Below are 22207 nucleotides of genomic sequence, written 5' to 3' on the forward strand. Positions count from 1 at the left end.
TCTGGGCTCCTTTAATGGGCTCCGTCACCTAGTTGGGGTGGGGAGCCTTTGGCTTCGTCTGGGTTCCGGTTCCTGACGCGAGTCCCGAATCTGTCAAGGGAAGGGGGGTCGGATGTGTCTGCATAGGGCTGGCCGGGGTTGATCTTGGGGTGGACTGGTCTCGGCTTCTTGGTGGATTTTGGTTTTGGCTCTGTGGGCTCTGTTTTTTGTGGGCTTGTGTGTGGGTTTTCTCACGGGGCTAATTCTGGCAGGGGTATGGGTGTCGGGCATGTTCTTGGACCTGGATGCTGTGGGTGTTCTCACAGGGGTGCACTTTCGCATGGGGCTTTGTATTTGGAGGGCTGGTGGGGGCGCATTTCCATGGTGTGGGCTTTGTGCACGGCTTTTGCTTTGGGTGCTCATTGCTGCGTTATGTCCTCCGCTTTATGGCGTGCTGTGATGTTGGGTCGGTGGTCCTGTGCATGGCGGCTCTGGCCTCAGTGTGTGTGTGCGCTTCAGGGTGGGCGTTGCTGGGCTCGGCAGTTGCATCGGGCTTCTCAGCCTTATGCTGAGGTGGGGTTTGCCTGTCTGCTGGGTGGTTCCTGGTGTGCAGGTGTGTCACTGGAGTGCCGCAAGGGTTTTCCATCTCTGCGGTCCCATGGCAGCCGGTGCCCCAATTTTATTGTACAACTTAGACACTCATTCATAACATTTCCATGGAATTCACTTGTAGGGCATCAAGAGGGAGGGTATTCTATTACATTGTGTAGCAGACCTTCTTTCCCACCTATTTTTCTTTTTTTTTTTTAAATGCACACTACAGTAACACGCATCAACACAACATTTAAGCGGGCAGAGGTAGGCTGGGATCTTTTCACACCCCTTTTGCTTATTGCCATCTGGTGCCGGAGGCCGGGATGGGGGGCAGGCCTTCTGGTGAGGATCTGGGCTGGGGTTGGGGTTCGGGTCTTGGGGGTTTTCTGGTGCTGGGGCTGGCTTTTCGGCTCTCCCTGGATTGTTTGGATGGGCTTGGTTCTCAGTCCCTGGTTTCGGTGCCTGGTCTGTCGGTTGGGGGGGCGCCGGGCTCCGACGAGGGGATTTTGGCCAGGTGATGTGCAGTGTTGATTGAGATGTGGCTTCGCTTTGGTGGAGGGGCTGGTCAGCCTGCTTGGTGCGGCGGGGTGTGCCCTGCGGGATGGTGGGTGGCCAGCATTCTGGGGCACCTCCGGGTTCGGGTGTTGGGTTGGGAGGGTGCCCGGTCCTTGGCAGGCTGTGGTGGCCTTAGTCCAATGCTTCCTTCTGTGGGTCTTGCCCCTGGCCGGGCGCAGAGCTACGGTTGGCGTTGGGGTGGGTGGGGCGGTGGAGCATGTCTTGTGCCTGCACTGGGGCGGCTGGTGAGATGTGCTTAGCCTGGAGTGGTTGGCCACCCCGGGCCGGTTACCCGGCTGGTGCATGTTTCCCTCTCATGAACAGATGGGCCGGGGCTGCTGGTGCTGGCCGAATGGTTGGGCGTGCTTGGCGGTGTGCTGGTCTACTGGCTGTTGTGTCTGGGGGGAGTCAAGGCGGCGGGCCAGAGAGTGGGGGGCTGCAGCGTGTGGGGCAGGGGTTGTGTCCTCTTCTTGGATGTGGAGTCACCGGCATCTGGATCGGCTAAGCGGCGATGATAACTGAGCTCAATAACTTTTCTAACTAGGCTATTGTTGCAGTGGCAGTGATGTGGTGTGTCTGTGTGTTTGTGGGGGCGTGGTGGGGGACACCGACCCCAATGCTTGCCGCTGGCCGGGGACCTCTTACTGGGTAGGTTTGTCCCATTTTGGTGTGGGGTCGGGGGTTCCGTTGTGAGCTTGGTGCTTGACGGTGTCTGCACTGTTGCGTTTGTTGCGCAGGGCCCTTGCCTTGCTGTTGCGGTGCGCTGTGTGGTTTGGGCAGGACGCGGCAGGGGTGCTTGGAGCGAAGCTATGTGTGGAGCTTGCGCTGTGTTGGTGTTGCTTCGTCGGCTTTTCGGGGATGAAGGTCACCTTTGGGGGTCTGCCCATGTGCTGTGGGAAGGGGATTTATGGTGTTTGGGTTCGGGGGCATATGTTTGATATCTGTGTCCTGGTTGGGGGTGGCCCTGTGGGGAAATTCATTTTGGGGTAAATTGGGGATGGGGGGCTTATGGGGTTAGGATTGGAATTCATTGGGGGGTTGGGACTATTTTATTCTGTGGCGGCTCTGGTTGGTGGGTTGGTTTGGACCATGTAGACCCCTCCTTTGTACATGGCCCCCGCTCTGGATAAGGATGGAGGTCGTTGGGGGCTGGGGTCGGGGTGGGGAGTAGGGGTCCGGGCTGGGGTTGTTCAGATTTAGGCACGAGCCCGGGCTAGCCCAGACCAGGTTCAGGCGTTGGGGCAATCTGCCCTTCTCCACCCCCGGAGGGAAAGGGACCACCTCATGGATCCGGGGGCTGGTTGTCCCTATGGGGTATTGGCACCTGGACCTGGGAGTATAGAGTATGTATGGGTAGTGTGAGTGCGTGTATGTTGTTTGTCTTTACGTTGGGTGCATAGGTGTGAGTGTTTTTTTATGTGTATACATGAGGGTGGGAATGTGTGATTGTGACTGTGTGTACCTGTATTTTGTGTCAGGTAAGGTCCTGGGCTGCTCCCTCTCCTGGATCAGTTAAGGCCCCATAAAATGGGGGACCTATTCCCTCCCCGCCACACTACCTGCTGGTGGTTGGTGTCTCTGCCCACCGGTGTACTTATGGTTCTCAGATCCGGGGCTGGGTGCTTAGGTGTGTGCTGGATCACTTCCGGTCTCTGCTTGCCGGGTCCTGGACCCCTGGGCTCTGTTGGGGCTCTGCTTGGGGAGTGATGTGAGCGCTACTCTGCCAGACACGAAACGGTTTTAAAAAAAAATTATAAGAAGTTTTTACTTTAATGAGAGCATCAAGTCAGTTCAAGTCCAAGTCACAAGTCTTTGGTATTCAAGTCAAACTTGAGTCACAAGTTTATTTAATATAACCAAGTCAAGTTTAAAGTCATCAAATCTGTGACTTGAGTCTGACTGGAGTCAAGTCATCGAGTCAAAGTCTACACCTGTGGAGGTTATAAGGTGAACACTGGACCGAAAGCTTATGGTATTTTCTGACCAGCTGTAAATGTTGAATTTTGTGTTTTATTAATTTTGTCCTATTCTGAGCAAGTAAAATACAAAATTACCACTGGCACCAGTTTATCACTAGAACTAGTTTGGACAAAAATTATCTTCAGCAGCTGAAAACATCACCAATGAACTACATGGGTGATTATACATGGGTCAGATATCTGACAAGAAATTTGTCAGGTATCCCTCTTCTATCAAAGTACTGTATGTCACAGAAAATGGGTTGGAACATATTTATTTTCATGCTCCTTTGCTGCCGTTTCTTACATCAGCGCAAAATATTGGTTAGTTTTTTTTAAGCTTTGAGGTTGCAATCAAAACGCTTTATTCAGAACAAAGAGATAAACCTTTCATTGTTGAAAAACAACAATACTTAGATATGTTTTATTTTATTTTTATTTGCGCTCAGGTAGCTAGGTTACATATTAGGAGTGGCAAGTTCATTCGGTAGCCCATACAGCTTTTTACACTTTCTAGTAGTTGTATAGTAGTTTTCTGTTCTCCATTCTTAATTTTATTTTTTTTGTTGTACTCAGTCAAATTATGAGCTACTCTACTGCTATACTACAGCGCAACAGATACTTTTTGTCCTTTTTGGGACAAAGTGAAGTTTGTTCAGATAGTCATGAGACCACCCATTTGCCCAAAAACATCTCCACTGCTCCATAAGGAGACATAAACGGTATCATTTTGAAAAATATTTAGAAAAAATGTGCAGCCACACGAGTTCAAGAAGAACCACTGAAAACGCAGTAGTATTTACACTCACTGGCCACTTTATTAAGTTGACCTGTCAAATTGCTCATTAACGAAATTTTTCAATCAGCCAATCACATGGCAGCAACTCAATGCATTTAGGCATGTAGACATGGTCAAGACGATATGCTGCAGTTCAACCCGAGCATCAGAATGGGAATGAAAGGTGATTTAAGTGACTTTGAACGTGGCATGGTTGTTTTTGCCAGACGGGCTGGTCTGAGTATTTCAGAAAATGCTGATCTACTGGGATTTTCACGCACTACCATCTCTAGGGTTTACAGAGAATGGTCCAAAAAAGAGAAAATATCCAGTGAGCGGCAGTTCAGTGGGCGCAAATGCCTTGTTGATGCCAGAGGTCAGAGGAGATTGGCTAGACTGGTTTGAGCTGATAGAAAGGCAACAGTAACTCAAATAATCACTCGTTACAACCAAGGCATGCAGAAGAGCATCTCTGAACGCACAACACGTCGAACCTTGACGCTACAGCAGCAGAAGACCACACTGGGTGCCATTCCTGTCAGCTAAGAACAGGAAACTGAGGCTTCAATTCGCACAGGCTCACCAAAATTGGACAATAGAAGATTGGAAAAACGTTGCCTGGTCTGATGAGCCTCGATTTCTGCTGCGACATTTGGATGGTAGGGTGAGAATTTGGCGTCAACAACATGAAAACATGGATCCATCCTGCCTTGTATCAACGGTTCAGGGTGGTGGTGTAATGGTGTGGGGGATATTTTCTTGGCACACTTTGGGCCCCTTAGTTCCAATTCAGCATCGTGTCAACGCCACAGCCAACCTGAGTACTTGATAGCTGGGCTGGGCCAGGCTGTCTGTGTGGGTGATGTGCTTTGATATTTGGTGATCAGGCTTTGATAGACTATCTTTCCCAGCCATATATTCAGTCTACATATGGACATGTTTAGAATAGAAATAGAACAGAAATATATTTTATCGTCCCACAGTGGGGATATTCAGGTGTACCAGCAGCAAAGTGAAAGGCAAATGGAAGCATGCAGATACACACTAAGGTAAAAAAAAATATAAAACCAAAAAATAACAATAAGAGACTGTACAGTATGGGAAAAATGTACAGCAGAAGTAAAATATGCTATAGAGTTATTAAAGACAATCAGATTAAAAGACATGTGCCACTGAGTAGGGTGATTTTAAAACTACAAAACAGTCATGTACATATGAGCATAAAAAACAACATACTATTTACAAGAAACTGACAAGTTGTGCAAATAACAGCGGGGATGTAAACGCATATCAAGTTTGTTGGGAGCAGTGAAGTCTAATAGCTGCTGGGAGGAGGGATCTGTAATAATGCTACTTAGTGCACCTATGATGCAGCAGTCTGTCACTGAATGAGCTCTCAAGTTCTGCAACAGCTGTATGCATGGGGTTGGAGACATTGTCCAACAGTGACTTTATTTTTGGCAGAGTTCTCCTACTACCTGCATTGGATTGAGAGGGCATCCTGGGACAGAGCTAGCCTTTCTAATGAGCTCATCTAACTGCTTTCACCCAGCTATAGAAAGACTGCTTTTCTAATAAACTACACAGATTCAAAAGGAGTGCCCCCTGTACTCCAAAAGACCCCAGTATCCTCAACAGGTACAGTCTGCTCTAACCCTTCCTGAAAAACGCATCAGTGTTTTGACTCCAGTCCAGTTTATTGTTCAGATAAAAACCCAGATACTTATAAGAGTCCACTATCTCAATAGCCCCGTTTCCATTAGTACCTACTCTACTCGACTCAGGCCAGAATGGCTCTAAATGGTTTGGTTTGTTTCCCATTACAATTAGGTACCATCTCAGCTTGGGCAGGATCATCAATAGCAAGGCTCCCGTGCAGTCTGAAAAAGTAATGTGATGTGATTTGTAGTAACAGAAACACAACAGCCTTGGCTGCGGCTCAATCTACGGCTGTTGTCAGACTCAGAGAGAAATGAGAGCCAAAGAAGGCTGAGGGCAGCAAGTCAAAACACCCTGGATAAGTACAGAAGAGACAGGGAAGCCATGGTGCGTTATCAAACTAAGGGGTACAAGCTAGACATGTGAGGGTAATGGAAAATCCTAAAAGAGCGAGTAGAGCTGTGCAGTAGAGCTGTGCAGCACTGCACTGAGCATAGACTAGTGGAAAAGGGGTAAACGTCAGTTTTCTGGATTTTTACCGGTGTTGGTGTGATGGTGCAGAAGGTAGAACGGCAGCGGATTGAAAGAAGACCTCAATACTGCAGGCATGTAGTTGCTGAGGTCTTTTGGACGAGTGGTTTTAGGCAATGGTATCCCACAGGAGGTCTTCCACAGCTGTGCTACATTCCCTAGCGTCTGGCTCATGTTGAATATGTATCTATTGATGCCACACAGTTGATCTGTGCAGAACCTCAGGAGCCTGGAGCTGGACCTCCAGCCTTTTGAATCTTTATCTTTTATAGCTTGTTCCTCACCTGAAGTGTTGAAATGGACAGACAATAGACAGGATGGTGGTGCTGGAGGGGGCTCTGGAATAGAAGCCTCTGAAATGGAGAGGGTGGGTGATGGCTGAAAGCTGAGAGGTAAGATGTTTGAGGAAGAAAAGGAGGCAGTCATCAAAGGTAAGGAGGGCTTGTTGGCATGCAATAAGTCTAATGTTTTATTGTCTCTGGTGTAGCACGTAACATACTTGGTTGCTTGGTTCTGTTGGCGCACTGTCCACTGGTGTGGCCAGAGCTCCTTGGAGCTTAACCCGCTTAAGACTGTGGAGATACTGACGGTGGACTTTCAGAAAACTGAGACCTGAGCTGGTCCTCACACATAGATATTGTTCGGAAAAAGGCCCAGCAGGGACTGTACTTCCTGCGGCAACTCAAGAAGTACAACCTTCCACAGGAGCTGCTGGTTATCTTCTACACTGCTATTATTTAGTCTGTCCAGGACAGGTCCAAACTTAAGCAAACATTTAGGTCTGCAGAGAGATCCTCAGCACTGGCCTTCCCTCCATCCAGGACTTGTACACGTCTAGTGTCAGGAAATGGGAAGTAAACATCTCTGCAGACTCCACACATCCTGGTCACAAACTGTTTAGACTTTTACCTTCAGGTTGGTGCTTCAGAGCGCCATTTGCAAAAACAGAGACCGTTCCCCCGGGCAATCTCTGTTGATCACAATAAACACCTTGCCTGAGAAGGCAGCTACTCTGCCGTAAAACAATATAAGTATATTTGCACTATCACAACCTGCCTTTCTTTGTTTCTTTCTTTAAATAAAAAGATAATTGGCTGTACATACATATACTTTTAGATACTGTTCCTTTTATCCTTTATTTTACTTCCTCTAAAGTTTCTATATTTATTCTTAATATACGCAGTGAGTGCTTAAAAATGAAAACATAGTAATTGTTTGTGCACACAATCTTGGTCAATAAAGCTGATCATGTTATTAAATACGTTAACTTTTTTTTTTTTTTTTTACCATATTTACTCTAATTTTACTCTAACCCCACTGCTACAGCTTAAGGAAGTTCCAGTTGTATACTTGATTCTGTCTGCTTTTTTGCTGTTTGGAAAAAGACAACACAAGTTCTCCCTTGTGGAACTTAAAGTTTGATTACAAAAGGGAGGATACTTTGGTAAAGGTGTTAAACATGATTCTTCATCATGGTATACAATTTAGCTTGATGAATTTCTTAGCGATGCTTTGGGCACATGTTTAAGGAATATATCAATGACAATATGTTTGTGTATTACTTTTGCCAATCAACACCAGAACTGCATAATTACGTCATTGAATGAGTTACTATCTTAAAAACTGAACTGGTGTGTGTTTTGTAGCAACCCCCTAAAAAATATTTTTCTATATACTCTTGAACACCTGTAAAAATGTAATTAAAAATTGATTTTCAAGCATATATATCAGCATGAAGAGACCTACTTGCTTTGACATCCATCAAACATCCCAGTGTTGATAAAGTAGGGACACACAATGGTAGTTTTGATCCCATCTTTCCCTGTTGCCAGAAGCTCCAAGCCTACTGACTCTGCAAAACCTACAGCTGCAAACTTACTGGCACAATAGTCTGTAGGGAGATGAATCAAAACACACACACACACACACACACACACACACACACACACACACACACGAGAAGTCAACAAAAGTACATTGTAATTTAAAACAACACATGGGGATGTGCTAATACTGGCAGCAAGGACTCAAAAACAGATGTTGATAAAGTCAATGACAAATACAAATAAAACCAAATTTCATAGGATTATTTATTGACCCGTCTGGCTTTATTGCATTTCTCAAAATATAAGAGGTTATATAAGCTATGTGAAGGTAGAGTGTTATAATATGTATATGTATGTATTATATGTGGATATGTCAAATGCATAGTTGTTTCAACATACATCTAAATAAGATAGGACTGCTATGGCCAAGTTTTCCCCAAGTATTTTAGAGAAGGTGTTTGCCAACTACAACTACTCCCTTTGGAGGAATCAAAGGTGAAAAACCTGCTGGTCAAGTATTCCCCTACAACTATACCACCACCACACTTCACCGGAGCATCAACACTTATAACAGATGCAATGTTGTCTTTACGTACATTGGACAGAACTATGATTCAGCTTTCAGACTCAGTTTCATCAAGTCAAATATGGAGGGTTGATGATACATACGCAAGAATCTGTGTTTGGCCAGATGATATTTGAACATTTAGCCCTTTCTAGCATGGCATCCCCATGGATGTGACAAAGAGCAACTGTTAGATATTAAATGTATCCAAGCACCCCAAAAATTCAAACCGTAGGATCACCCCAATTTGGTGACATCAAATGTATGACTGAAAGAAGACACACCTGCTAGTCCATTTACTCCAATGAGTCCAGCAGAGCTGGCAATGCTGACCAGATGACCATGGTTATTAGCAATCATGGCAGGTAGAAAGGCCTTGTAGGTCTAAGGTGACAGAGAAGGAAAACAAAACACAATACACACATTATGTCAACACGTGGCAAAGGTTAGGGGACACTTAACAAGCAGCACACACTACACAAAACTGTAGAGGAATAGTCAAGCAATCTGCTGAAATATGTGGGTTAGATTTCAACCACTGTGTTACATGGCCAGACCTGCACAGAGGGGCACTGTTAAGTATCTGTAAGATCCCTCTCTCGTGCAAGGCTTCTTGCTTTGAGTTAATAAACCCTCATATATGTTCTAAGAATGAAGTCAGGTCAGGCCAACATACATGTAAACTCCCTAGCAACATCAAGAGGTACACCAGTTCCATTACTTGTTGACACAAATAATGAATTAAGCAATCACACAGCAGCAACTCCATGCATTTAGCAAATCAATGAATTTAGACATCTAGATGTGGGGAAGACAACTAGCTAAAGTTCAAAGTAAGCATCAAAATGGGAAAGAAAGGGGTCTTCAAAAAACCGTAGTCTGTGGTGTTTAAACAATGATCAACTGGTACTAAGGAGCCCAGAGTATCTCTGTTGTTAAATATTTCTGTGCTTTTATGATCACAGTGTACCCATCTTCTGATCGCTAATTCCAGCAGGATAATACTGACATCACAAACTGGTTTCTTGAATAGCTTCACTTCATAACCCCAACTCTCAATCCAATAGAACACCTTTGAGAACTACTGGAACAGTAGGTTGTCATCATGGATGTGATGCTTTTATGTCAACTTGGACCAACAGCTCTGAGGAACGGGTCCAACACCTTGTTTAATCTCTGCCATGAAGAATTAGGGCAGTTATTAAGATAAAAGGAGTCAAATCCAGTTCTGATACACATTGAACAGGGAACTGAGGTGACTCATAGCAGTTAGAGTCAACTACATAGCAGTTAGAGTCAACTACTGTAAGTCTAAGGACATGGTTCCTACCAGATAATAGGTAAAGGGGAAGTTCTGATTAAACTAAATCAATTTCAATTTTGGGATTTATTTTTATTCTTTCTAGCTTGTTTGTCTAAAGTCCATCTACCATGTCAGCCATGTTATATCATCAACAGCTGTTTAGTGATTCCTATAAGATTGGATTATGTTGTTTTAAATTGAATTGATTGGAGATGAATTAGGGCCTTATTGTATTTTTAAAAACTGTATGACTACTGTTGTTATTTGGCTCTGTATTAATCCACTTGACTTCAGTTTTGTGACACCGTATTTTGACTGACCCAGAAGTGAGCCATAGTGTTGACCTCCATGGTCTTCTCAATCAGAGAATCTGGAGCATCCATGAATTTCTTCCCTGTCACAATTCCAGCATTGTTCACCAAGATGCTCACATCCCCAACTTCTCTCTTAACCTGCATGGAGAAAAGAAAAAAATCAAACCAAGAAGAATCCCACTCGGTTAAATACGTTACAGACTTGCTAACAAAAAAGGTAAAGCACAAGAATGACTGTCCAGTTTAATGTAATTCATCACGCATGCAAGACAGTGACAAGTATAAAATAAAAACAGGTACACCAAATTTCAGTCCAAGGGTTTTACCTGGAATAACCAAATTTATCTGATCTCTGCCAGATTTAAATATATTTAATCTAATTTCAAATATACAAAACCACACAACATATTCCACAAAATTTATATCAGTATTTATTATTTCTAGAATTGCGCCGCTCAAGGTGGCAGCAGGTTGGAGTAGCTCTGTTACTTTTGATTCTGATTTATTCTTTTTAACTGTCCTCTCCGGTGTCAGATGCTGTGCAGCTTGGAGGATCTTTCCTAATACTTTCTATTTTTGGACATTTGTTATGATGCATTGCATGGCAACGGGGTTGTTTCTTACAACCGGGAGCAGCTGATTAATATCTCAAAAGCTCAAATAATATTTCAACTACAACCCCAGATCCCTGATGAGTTGAAAAGGAGACGCCGTGGATGCAGAGCAGGAGCTAAGAAAAGAGAGAAGGAGGAAGTTCAAACCATCTCTTCGGTCGATTATGATGGGCAATGTGAGATCGTTGGGAAACAAGTTGGATGAACTCCAAGCCCTACAAAGGACCCAGCCAGAGTACCGGGCATGCAGTATTATGTGTTTTACTGAGACATGGCTGGAGGATCATATCCCCGACTCCAGCGTCTCTCTGCCAGGCTTTTAAAGAGGAGCAGCAAATGTAACGGAGGTGGACTGGCAGTACTTGTGAACAACAGATGGTGTAATCCAGGACATGTAACTGTGACGTGTCATCTCTGCAGTCCAGATATTGAACTGTTGGCAGTAAGTTTTCGTCCATATTATTTACCCAGAGTTCACCAGTGTTATTTTGGCAATAGTTTACGTTCCACCTTCCGCTGGGGACTCCTCTGGAACCTCTGGAGATCATTGTGGAAAGACAGATTCTTCATAAAATGAAGAACATTATGGAGAACCCTGAGAATCCTCTTCATGAGACTGACCTACAACAACAGAGTGTCTTCAGTCAGAGGCTTCTTCAGATCTGCTGTAAGACGGAGCGCTACAAGAGATCCTTCCTGCCCACAGCCATCAGCATCTACAACGGCTCTTTGAGGAAACCCTTATAATGAGCTACAATAACATTTAATTTCCCTTTGGGATTAATAAAGTATTTTTGAATTGAATTGAATTAAATAAAAAATGAACAGCACTGCTGATTTAAGTGGCAGTCAGGTGCTGCTAATCACAGAACCTGATTGGCTGATTATCAAGTGAGACCACTTCTTTAAAAAAGGAAGTGTTTTTAGCAGTATGCCAGTCTGTAGCACACAGATCTGTTAACACAATGTCATCATGGAAATAAATCAACAGTTATTGCCTATTAATCTGGAAAGTTGTATAAGACACTTCCAAACAATCTAAGCCCACCGTTCTACTGTACTGTGAAAAGATTTTTCAAAAGTGAGAAACTTTTAAGACAGCAGCATTCTTTGTGGCCATTACAGAAAATTCACCCCAAAATCAGTCCATGCAATTCCAAAAATACTGCAGTTAAACATGTAAAAACTAAATTAACCTTACCTGATCAGCCACTTTATAAACTTCATTCTTGTTGCTACAGTCACAGACAAAGTAGTGGACCCTGCTGGCTCCACCATTTTTGGCAAGCTTTGCAGTTTCTTTTATTCCCTCCTGGTTAATGTCCCACAGAACCAGCACGGTAGCATGAGCAGCAAACTCCTGAGCCATTAGGCGACCAATTCCACTGCCAGCCCCTGTGATCAGAACAACTTCCCCAGCTATGTTCTTTTTCTTCCTGGGGACCAATAGGTGAATGAAAGATTCTATGTTGAACCATAGAGAAAGAAAGATGACTTGGATTGTTTCCAGGAAGAAATTCATGATGACTCTATGGAAAGAAGAGAAAACATTAAAAAGAAGCATAAGGTCTTGATTTGATTTCTTATTTTGATATATTTTGTCAGAACTATCCTCAGTTTTATCTAAGTGCTTCTTGATGTTCATAACCTAGCCTCAAACAGACAATCTGTACTATCCCATAAAGGGGAAGAAGTAGATGCATGTCATCAGGAAACACATCTTTCATTTGCAGTGTTAGAACAATGATAAAACACAATTAAAATGAACTGAAATAAAAAGTGAGATTTATTTGAAAAAGAGAAACTTTTCTTTAAGGGACTGATATTTCTAAAATCTATCTTCCTCTGTATCTTCCACTGAACCTACATAAAATCTAGACCTATTAAAGCTGCAGTGTTTTCCCAAATCATCCAGGAGCTTTGTCTGATACAAAGCACACTGTTTAACCTTTTCCCTCAAACAGCACTCAAAAAAAATCAACTAATAAACCAACTTGCATCAACTTGTGCTATTTTGCTGTAGCTGTCATAACAGAGAAAAATGTAAAACCCAGAATGTTAAATGGACTGAATTTAAATGGCGCTTTTCTAGTCACCCTCCCTATTCAAAGCGCTTTACACCACTCGTTAAAAAACTCGGGGTTAATTGTCTTGCCCTGGGGCACATCAACATATGGTAGCTGAAATCGAACCCACGGTTTGCAAGACAACTGCTTTTCAACCGTTGCCCCCCCATTTTATACGTCCCAATAAATGTGGAAGGCAACAAGGACACTTGCATGTCTATGCAACTTATGTAGAGATGAACAGACAGCTTCAATATATAGCAAAATGACATGTGTGTTTTTAGCAGCACAAACCCTAAAGTCAAGGCAATAAAATAATTTGTTCCAATCCACTCACGCTCACAATGTTGAAGCATGCACAGCACTCACACTCTTGCAATTTTTGAATAAGATGCATTGTACAGTAAAATATTGGTGAAAAATTGTGAAAAATGTATATATATACATATATATATATATATATATATATATACTTATATATATATACATATATATATATATATATATATATATATATATATATATATATATATATATATATATATATACATATATATATATATATCTATATATGTGTGTGTATATATGTACATACAAGACTGTGGAAACGGTGGTGGACTTTCGGAGAACACCACCCCCATACACTCCCCCTCACCATCCTCAACAACACTGTATCGGCCGTGGACCACTTCAGGTTCTTAGGAACCACCATCTCTGAGGACCATCTCTGAGATGGTCTTCGCACATAGACACTGTTCAAAAGAAGGCCCAGCAGAGACTGTACTTCCTGAGGCAACTCAAGAAGTTCAACCTTCCACAGGAGCTGTTGGTCATCTTCTACACTGCCATCATTCAGTCTGTCCTGTCTTCATCCATCTCAGTGTGGTTTGGCTCATCCACAAAACAGGACAGGTCCAGACTGCAAAGCATAATCAGGACTGCAGAGAGAATAATCAGAGCTGACCTTCCCTCCATCCAGGACCTATACAGGTCTAGGGTCAAGAAAAGAGCTGCCAAAATCTCTGCAGACCCCACACACCCTGCTCATCAACTGTTCAGAGCTTTACCTTCAGGTGGCGCTACAGAGCACTGTTCACTAAAACCAGCAGCCATAGACAGTTTTTTCCCCCAGGCTGTTTCTCTGATGGACATTCAATAGAGTACAGAACAACAGCATACAGATGTTGCAAATGCACCTTTTCTATTAGATATGTGTATATTGTACATTGAATTGTAAATTTGTATATTCTGTAATGCAGAATATTGCATTGTACATTGTATATTGTAAATTGTAAATTTGTATATTCTGTAATGCAAAAACAGAACAAAAGAGCAAAGTGTACAGGAGTCAAATTCCTTGTTTGTATGCACGAACTTGGCAATAAAGCTGATTCTGATACATACATACATACATACATACATACACACACACACACACACACATAGTGCTCTACATAAATAAACCATGAACAAATGAGCTGAAACCAGAGTATGATCCAAGCTCTGCTTGTATGTTACAACTCAGTGGCTCCACACCCACCGGACCAGCATCAACATCAGCATTCTACTCTCCCTAGCTGTAGTTCGCTCTCAGCTCTGACAGCTGTTGGTGCTTCAGGAAACAAACCCAGACCAACTGGTGATAATAACAATAAAAAAAGTCATCTGATCATGTGGAAAATCGTTAGAGAAACCCTTTATGTCTCAATAGTGTGTTTGTGTGAACATGTTTACTTAAATTCGGGAAGAATACAAAAATGTTTCTTTGTGTGGCTTCTCATCTGTGAGAAATTACAGAAACAATGCTTGGCCAACATTTGCTTTCTGTTCTTAACTTTCCTGCAGTTTTTTGTGGCAGGTGTTTCAGCCTCAGGATAATGAATTAAAATATCATACAGCATGCCCAAACAACATATAGGCCAATCACTTTTATTTAATTTCAACTAACTCTGGTTAGTCACTGCCTATGTCTGCTTTTGGAGGTCTTTTTCAACACTTTTCTGATGATCACCCTAAGGAGTAAAAGAAAAGTTAAACAAGTCCAAGGCAAATTCCATTGTTAAAAGGGAGTTTTCCTCTCCACTGTCGCTACATGCATGCTCAGTATGAGGAATTGCTGCAAAGTCAATGCAAGCAACTGTTCACTGTCTACATACTGATCCAGGACGAGTGAATGCTGCAAGTCACTGACTGGAGGCAATCTGCTGGGTTTACTTAGATCGAAAAACTTTTAACCAATTTGAATAATAAACTGAATCTGACTGCACTGTGTGGAATTGGAATGTATGAACCTGACTTGAAATCTGTATGATTCGACTGAACTGACTTTGTAAACTCCTTGAGACGATGTGCTGTGAATTGGCGCTATATAAATAAAACTGATACCAATTGAACATGTCACGTGTCTGAACGTCGAGGTGGAACTCTGCCTCCGAGTGATATGGAGTGCACAAAACAGCAGAGGCACCTCCATGTAGAGGCAGGAATGACATAGTGCTGTAAAAATAACATAAAGAACAAGGTAATTTTGATTGTCACAAAGGACAATGTATAGACCAGTTCCATAAAGGAAAGGTAACCTTAAGGGACTTATGATGTGATCCACATTATTTAGAAAATAAATGTGATATAATTAGGAAACATGCCTCCTGCCTATGTTTTTTGCTCCATCTGAGGAAGAACAGGCCAGCAGTCCCAAGTGTACAGTCTTTCTGGACTTCTCTAGAATAGACAGATTGCCAGTCCGTCCCTGCTATAGATGTATGTCATTTAACAACCTGGTAAATACCACATCATTGATACGTTAAAACCCTAGCAACGACTTAAGACCTGCTTTTTTGGTAAAGACTGTTTCTGCCTAAAGACAATCTCACAGTGCAATTTCAAACGTTTTGCAGGACCTAAACATGTGACACTCTGCAAGCTCAACATCCAGTTTTAGATGTTATTATTAGTGTCAGATGCTGAACAGAGGGAGAGGAGGAGATGGAAAAGAAGACAGCTGTAGAAACACATGATTTTCCCAGAAGGTTTTTTAAACTAATTGATGTTTTTCTTAAGTTGTCTTTAGTAATGATAGTGCTAAATCGGCAATCGGTATGTCTGTTGCACAAAAGAACAATTACATTTCACAAGCACATAGGGTTGTGCAAATAATTAAAATAGTTATTTTATTTTGATTTTGGCTCCAGATATCACAGAAACAGCACAAGCCTCACAAGAAGTTATTTTAATCAAACTTTTTATGCATATTCCCCTTTGTAAATCTTATTTGAAAAACCTTCAAAACAATGCAAACTTCCATCTCTTTTGGAGGCTGTAACCTTTGCACAAGGCAATCATGTTTCGATGGCAAAGGCAGGAGAGCGAAGGCAGTGTCATACCTTGTAATGGATGAACTGATGTATTGTGAGTATGAAACATCCCACAGTAGAAGGCACATTTTCATACATGCAAAAAGATGGACATGAAAGGAAAAAAAAACAGCGACAATACAAATGGAGGACCAACAAATGCAGCAAAAGCAGCAGCGGCAAACAAATCAGTAGGTTTCTTAGTGTGGGAAAGGTTACAGTTTAAAGGCAATCAAAAACATTATATGCATTATTTGAAAATAGCAGATAAAGGCCATTAAATGGTATATTTTATTTGTGTTTGTTCTTCACTTTTGGCCAAATAGTTTGTCAGTTTTTTAGGGTAGAATTACACAAGGTGTATGGGAAAATGTTGAGTTTCAATGCAATTCACTGATCTTAAAATGGAACAAAAGGCCTTTCCAAACTTTAGTAACTGTTGAAATGATTTAATCATTAACGAAAATTATCATGAATATTATTTTCGCCATTGAGCAGAAGTACAACCCCAGGTTTTCTTACAGTTCCTTCATGTGGGAAGATTTTGTCTAAAACAGCCAATAATCCTAGTGTAAACCCAGCTCAGCAGAACAAGGAAATAAAACCTGCACATTTCCCGGAACAGGACAATAAAGGCACCTTATTAAATAAAGGAACAAGTAGTTGGTTCTACAGATCCATTGCATCATGACGTCACAAACCCCTTGATCTTCCTCTGGGCCCCAGAAAAGTTCCACTGCTGAAAAGAGTGAACCTCTGAGACATAAATGTAGAAACTCAAAATGCCAAAAAGTGTATAAGAAAATAAATACATGATTAATGATTATTAACAAATTAACAGTTACTTTTTTTCCTAAAACAAGGCTGACAGAATGATGTTAAGTGCTGAGACATCAGTGACCAGCAGAACTGTGGGAACTATCCGATGCTGATAGAATGTTTGTTTACTTAAATAATTTGTTTATTCATAATGAACCCTACAGTGCTAGTGTTCGTTATGTAATGGTCGAAGGGCAGCTCGTAGTTGCCTCCTCTCGACAGACCTACGCCCTCATCAGAGTGTTTGGAGTTGGCTGGGTGTTGAAAGTGTTTGTACTGTATTAAAACAGGAGATGATCATTTTTTAATTGGACAGTGTCAGTGTTTTACAGTTATTATTACTCTAGCTAGCTTTACCGCCTAGGTGCGCTCCACTTAACGTTTTGTTTAAACAAGTGTGTTTTATGGCTACCTTTAACAGTAATGGTTTTTTGTGCCCTTTGCAGGATGCCACTAGGAAAACGTAACCCAAGTCCTTTGGCACAAATCACCCCAACCCAACCTATTTGGAAAAAATGCATTATGCAGGAGTTTTGAGCTAACATTATGCTAGCTGTATGGACTCATAGTGTAGCTCAACAAAGCACAAACATTTATGTGAATCCAAAAGCACTGGAATGAATCGTAGCACTCGCTCTCGTCTGGGATTGCACAGTTTTACATTCTGCATCCTCGAGTGTGTGGCACTGGTTTGGGTGGTAAAACAGAATGGTGGTATTCCACAATTTTGGCGGAACATGTGCTCGACGTAATTTGCAGTGCACGCTACTTTGTTTTTTTTGTCCAACTTAAAATAACCAAAATACCTCCACAAAACTAAACTGCTTGGACCCTACTTGTCAACGATGCCGTTCGCTGGGTCTTATGTCTTTTCTTCTTTCGGGGAACATTTTTTTTTTTCTTTTTCCAGTGATGTCTAACTTGTTATCTGAAGTAAGACGCCACAGCTGCACAAACATTAGCCGTTAGCATGTCTGGCTGCTACTGTGCGGTCTGCGTCAACATAACTTTGCGTGGCTCTATTCCAGCCACATGATTGGTCCAACGCGGATCAACTCTTATTAGCATTGGCTATACATCTTGTCTGCATATTGAAGGTCTATATTAACCCTTTCTCATATGTCTGTCAAGGAAAAATTATATAAAGATATATAATGCTATCGTTTTGCCCAGCTCTATATGAAATGTTTTCCATCTAATCTATAACTGTTGAGACACAAAAATCCTTGATCATAGAAATGTTACTTTGAAAGACAAAAAAACTGTTTTTTGAACTTAAATGTGCTTGCCTCTCATGCAATGAGGCTCTCTTTGCAGGATGAGTGAAATGGCTCACTCTTCAAAAATGTGTGGTCACATGACCAATTTCTCACAAGATTACCTAGGAACATGGGGTGGCACAACTTCCCCACTGGCACAAATCACCCCACTCTCCCTTAATTATGCCCTCAGAGGCATTTTGCACAACTGAACAGAGAAAAGAAATAATCTCTGATCAGGGCTGGGGCTGAGACAGACAGTGCTGCTGTAAATGGTGACAAAGATTACGAACTGTAACAGGCTGATGATGAGCAGAATAGAAATAGAAATAGAAGAGACAAATCAGCAACTGAATCATGCATAATGACACAGCGTAACAACCCCAGCATGCCTCAAGCACCATAGAAGAGGGGAAAAATCGTTGATCACCGACAGACTTGATAAAAATTCAGCCGTAGTGACAAATAACCGCAGAAGTCAAGCTCTTATGTTACGTGGCGCCAAAGGACAGAGGAGATGAGATGCAGCTTCTCTTCTCCTCCAGATTCATGAGGAGAAGGATAGAAGCCAGTCAGCTATTATTCTCTACCTGAATGAGCTTGTTACAGTATGTGTAAATATAAAATCAGGGTTAGGATGCAACACATCTGAGCTGCTGTGGCCCGTATTCTGAGACAGGAGGGGTGACATAGAGAGCAGATAAATCTCTCACTATTGCAGATGTCAGCTAATAACAGGGCAGAAATTTAAATGAACGTCTAGGTACGCCATAAAATATATGTTTCATCAGTTGGTGGTTAAAGACTGCTCTGTCATCAAAATCCTCATGGCGGGAGGAAATAGAAGCATCATACGTTTAAGCTGTACAGAAAGTTCATCAGCTGCTGGGCAGCCTAATACCAGGTGCTGCAGGTTCGGGAACCACAGATACCTGTGCGCTCAGGGGCTTTGAGAATCACTTACAGCTGTTCCTCCCAGCCCAATCCAGGAGCCGCAGGATCAGCGGAACTGGAATAAAAGGACCATCTTCAGCTACAGACTGTGAGTCTACTCCTAAAGGTGTGTCCTCCTCTGGGCTCAGTGAGAACCACATCTGGCACTGCGCATTCTCCTGTGTAGCGAACAGAACCACTGCTGCTCTGCAAGTCTGCTCCAGGTTTGAGAGAACAGGTCGGGATGGAGGCTCCCAGCGCAGCAGAAGAAATATAAGAATAAATATAAAAACATAAAGCACACAAAATAACCTCAATAAATAAATAAAGCAACAGGGATGGATAACATGTACACTTGGGATGCATATTAAACCCAATTATCAACCGAGGATAAATTCCGCATGCCTCTCATTTTGATCTGGGGCTATTAACAAAACATCCCAGGATTGAGTCCTGAAGGCCCGGGTCTAACAACACGCCTGGTTGTGATGTCATCATAGTGATATCCTGACATGACAGTTTTGACAAGTTTTCCCAGTGCTATCCTGGACAGTAGAATATAGCACAACCCTAGGTCCAACTCAGCGGACAGAGTCAGCAGCTGTCAGAGTTTGATCAGGTCATACAGAAAAAGGGAGTTGGATGTGTTTGTAAGTAGAATAGCTAAAGCATTTAAATGAGCATTTCTTATGAATTTAGCATGATATATTAAAAACTGCAATACATTGAGGTATATACGTGCTTTACATTTGTTTAAATACAGGTGGAATACCACTGAAAAATGACTGGTTGTGATTTTAACAGACTTAATACTGACTGCGCTTGAAAAAGTAATGAAAACGCCCATTTGAGATTGAGTTCCCTGTGTTAATGCTGGCAGCACATTATTCAGTCTAGCTTGAGTGGTTGTTTGTTTTCTGGGTGGGGTTGGACTGCTGTCCAAGGATCACTAGTAGAGTCTTGGTTTTCTTCTGACTCCTGGTCGCTTCTTCAACGTCCGAACATCGGCAAACATAGATTTAAGAACCGACTTGCACAAAGCCACGTTGTGATTCTCTGGGATTGTGGAAATAACTTGTTGATTTAAATAAAGCGAATTCTTGCAAGAGCTCAACTTGATCCCGCAGCTGGAACAATTAAATATATAACGGAACTTACCGAGACGCGAGTCCTACAGAACTGAGTGTGTTCAACAGAGATCCTGCTGTCAGTTCCTCAAATGCAAATAATGGATCAGCTAAAAAAACGACCTTTACTCTCACATGTTCTAACATTTGAAAACGGACTCTGATCTCATAAAAGCCTGACTGATAAAACAAGAAGCACCTTGCCGCTAAGAAACCTCTGACTTACCGCGGTGAAGCAGCAGGTCCAACAGATTCAACTCTGAATTTTGTCACGGTACAAACCAGCCGTTTTGTGTAGCCTTGGGGCGTAAAAACAATAACTGTCACCACATCCAGCTAAACCATAGGGGAGGGGCCAGATGCACGCAAAGCATCGTGGTACATTGAGTGCATGAATTATCTTTCCTTCTTACCCTTTTTCTTTCTTTCTTAGTGTTATTTGTAGTTTTAAACTGTTTTAATTGGGCGTCCACAATCGTCAGTAGCAAAAATATACGATAAAGATATAATAAAACAGCATATATAATCTGGCAAACTACTAGCCTTATGTTCGAATTTTAAGTTATTGCTTTGACACAGTTTTAAATCAGGGCCCAGTTTTTGCACAACCACTCCTGTTTAATAGAACCCTGCAGATCATTGCAAAAGTAAATATGTACAAAATGTACAATTATGATATCAAATACGTTGTTCAGAATGTTTAACCCAATTTACAAAAAGATTGAGAAGCCTAAAATAGGCCCGAATTTACCTTTTTGACTTTCTTCTTGATTACAGCAAGTAAGGAATGCAGTAAAGTACATGCTGCAGTCCTGAAAATACTCATTTATTACAATTTACTCAAGTGAGAAAATACATTGTAGTTTTCTTCCTGCAGTGAGACTTGTGTTTTAGTAGAAACATTAAAATTCAGTTTGACCAATAATTTAACAGTAATTAAATGTTTAAAAAAACACAGTGCACTATTATCATGTGTGCAGTAAAGTGAAAAACACATTCTTTACACAACTCATACCTCTGATGTTTCACTCAGTAAAGCTGCTTCATTTGTATCTGATGTTTTTAAATGATTAGTGTTGACCCAGAGAGAACTCTGATGAATGTTCTAGATAACTACATGATCATTTACTACTTCTGTTCTATTGGCTAAAACCATTTTCTTTTTCATCAGGCTTCTTCTGCAAGCTGGGCATAAATCCTCTCTAGACTAAGACAAAATGTGGCCTAATAGCAAATGTTACAGAAATGGGTGTACGTGTGGATGGAATTTATTGTTTAATACAGTATTTGTGGCAGAAACAAGTCAAGGCTCCTCCAGCATATATTTCATTTAATGCGGTCTGTTCTTTTCTTCTCCCTGCATGTTCTCTTTCTAAATCAACCCATAGAGAATCTGTGGGATATTGGGAAGAGAACGTTGAGAGACTCAAGACCCAACACTCTGGATGAGCTAAAGGCCGCTATCGAAGCATCCTGGGCCTCCATAAGACCTCAGCAGTGCCACAGGCTGATTGCCTCCATGCCACGCCGCATTGAAGCAGTCATTTCTGCAAAAGGATTCCCGACCAAGTATTGAGTGCATAACTGTACATGATTATTTGAAGGTTGATGTTTTTTGTATTAAAAACACTTTTCTTTTATTGGTCGGATGAAATATGCTAATTTTGTGAGATAGGAATTTTGGGTTTTCATGAGCTGTATGTATGCCAAAATCATCCATATTAAGACAATAAAAGACCTGAAATATTTCAGTTAGTGTGCAATGAATCTAAAATACATGAATGTTAAATTTTCATCATTACATTATAGAAAATAATGAACTTTATCACAATATGCTAATTTTTTGAGAAGGACCTGTATAAGCCAGCAGGGTGTAATCTTGTATTCTCTTCATCCTTCTTTCTCTCCTCCACTCTTTCCTCCTTTTCTCCCCTTTTTCCTTTTTGCCCCATCTCTCTCTTTTTTGAGCTTCTT

The 22207-nt window shown here is 41.9% G+C and overlaps 1 protein-coding gene across 3 annotated transcripts in view; it reads right to left on the minus strand.

Annotated features, from left to right (window-relative positions):
- The window catches only part of LOC124870114 (epidermal retinol dehydrogenase 2-like), a 46684-nt gene extending 26092 nt beyond the window's left edge, over positions 1-20592 (minus strand). Inside the window, exons 1-5 of one of the 3 annotated variants that reach the window (XM_047368625.1) lie at positions 20460-20592; positions 11878-12205; positions 10069-10200; positions 8730-8829; positions 7801-7945 (exon numbers count right to left, since the gene is read on the minus strand). In XM_047368625.1, coding sequence (XP_047224581.1) covers positions 7801-7945; positions 8730-8829; positions 10069-10200; positions 11878-12198 — 698 coding nt within the window. In that variant the 5' untranslated portion in view covers positions 12199-12205; positions 20460-20592. Of the gene's footprint in view, positions 1-7800; positions 7946-8729; positions 8830-10068; positions 10201-11877; positions 12206-19137; positions 19279-20264; positions 20380-20459 lie in introns of those variants that run through there. The other 2 variants (XM_047368624.1, XM_047368626.1) reach the window with 2 other exon arrangements.
- Positions 20593-22207: the final 1615 nt, after the last annotated feature.

Source organism: Girardinichthys multiradiatus, chromosome 6 (genome assembly GCF_021462225.1).
Source record: "Girardinichthys multiradiatus isolate DD_20200921_A chromosome 6, DD_fGirMul_XY1, whole genome shotgun sequence".
Taxonomy (NCBI): domain Eukaryota; kingdom Metazoa; phylum Chordata; class Actinopteri; order Cyprinodontiformes; family Goodeidae; genus Girardinichthys; species Girardinichthys multiradiatus.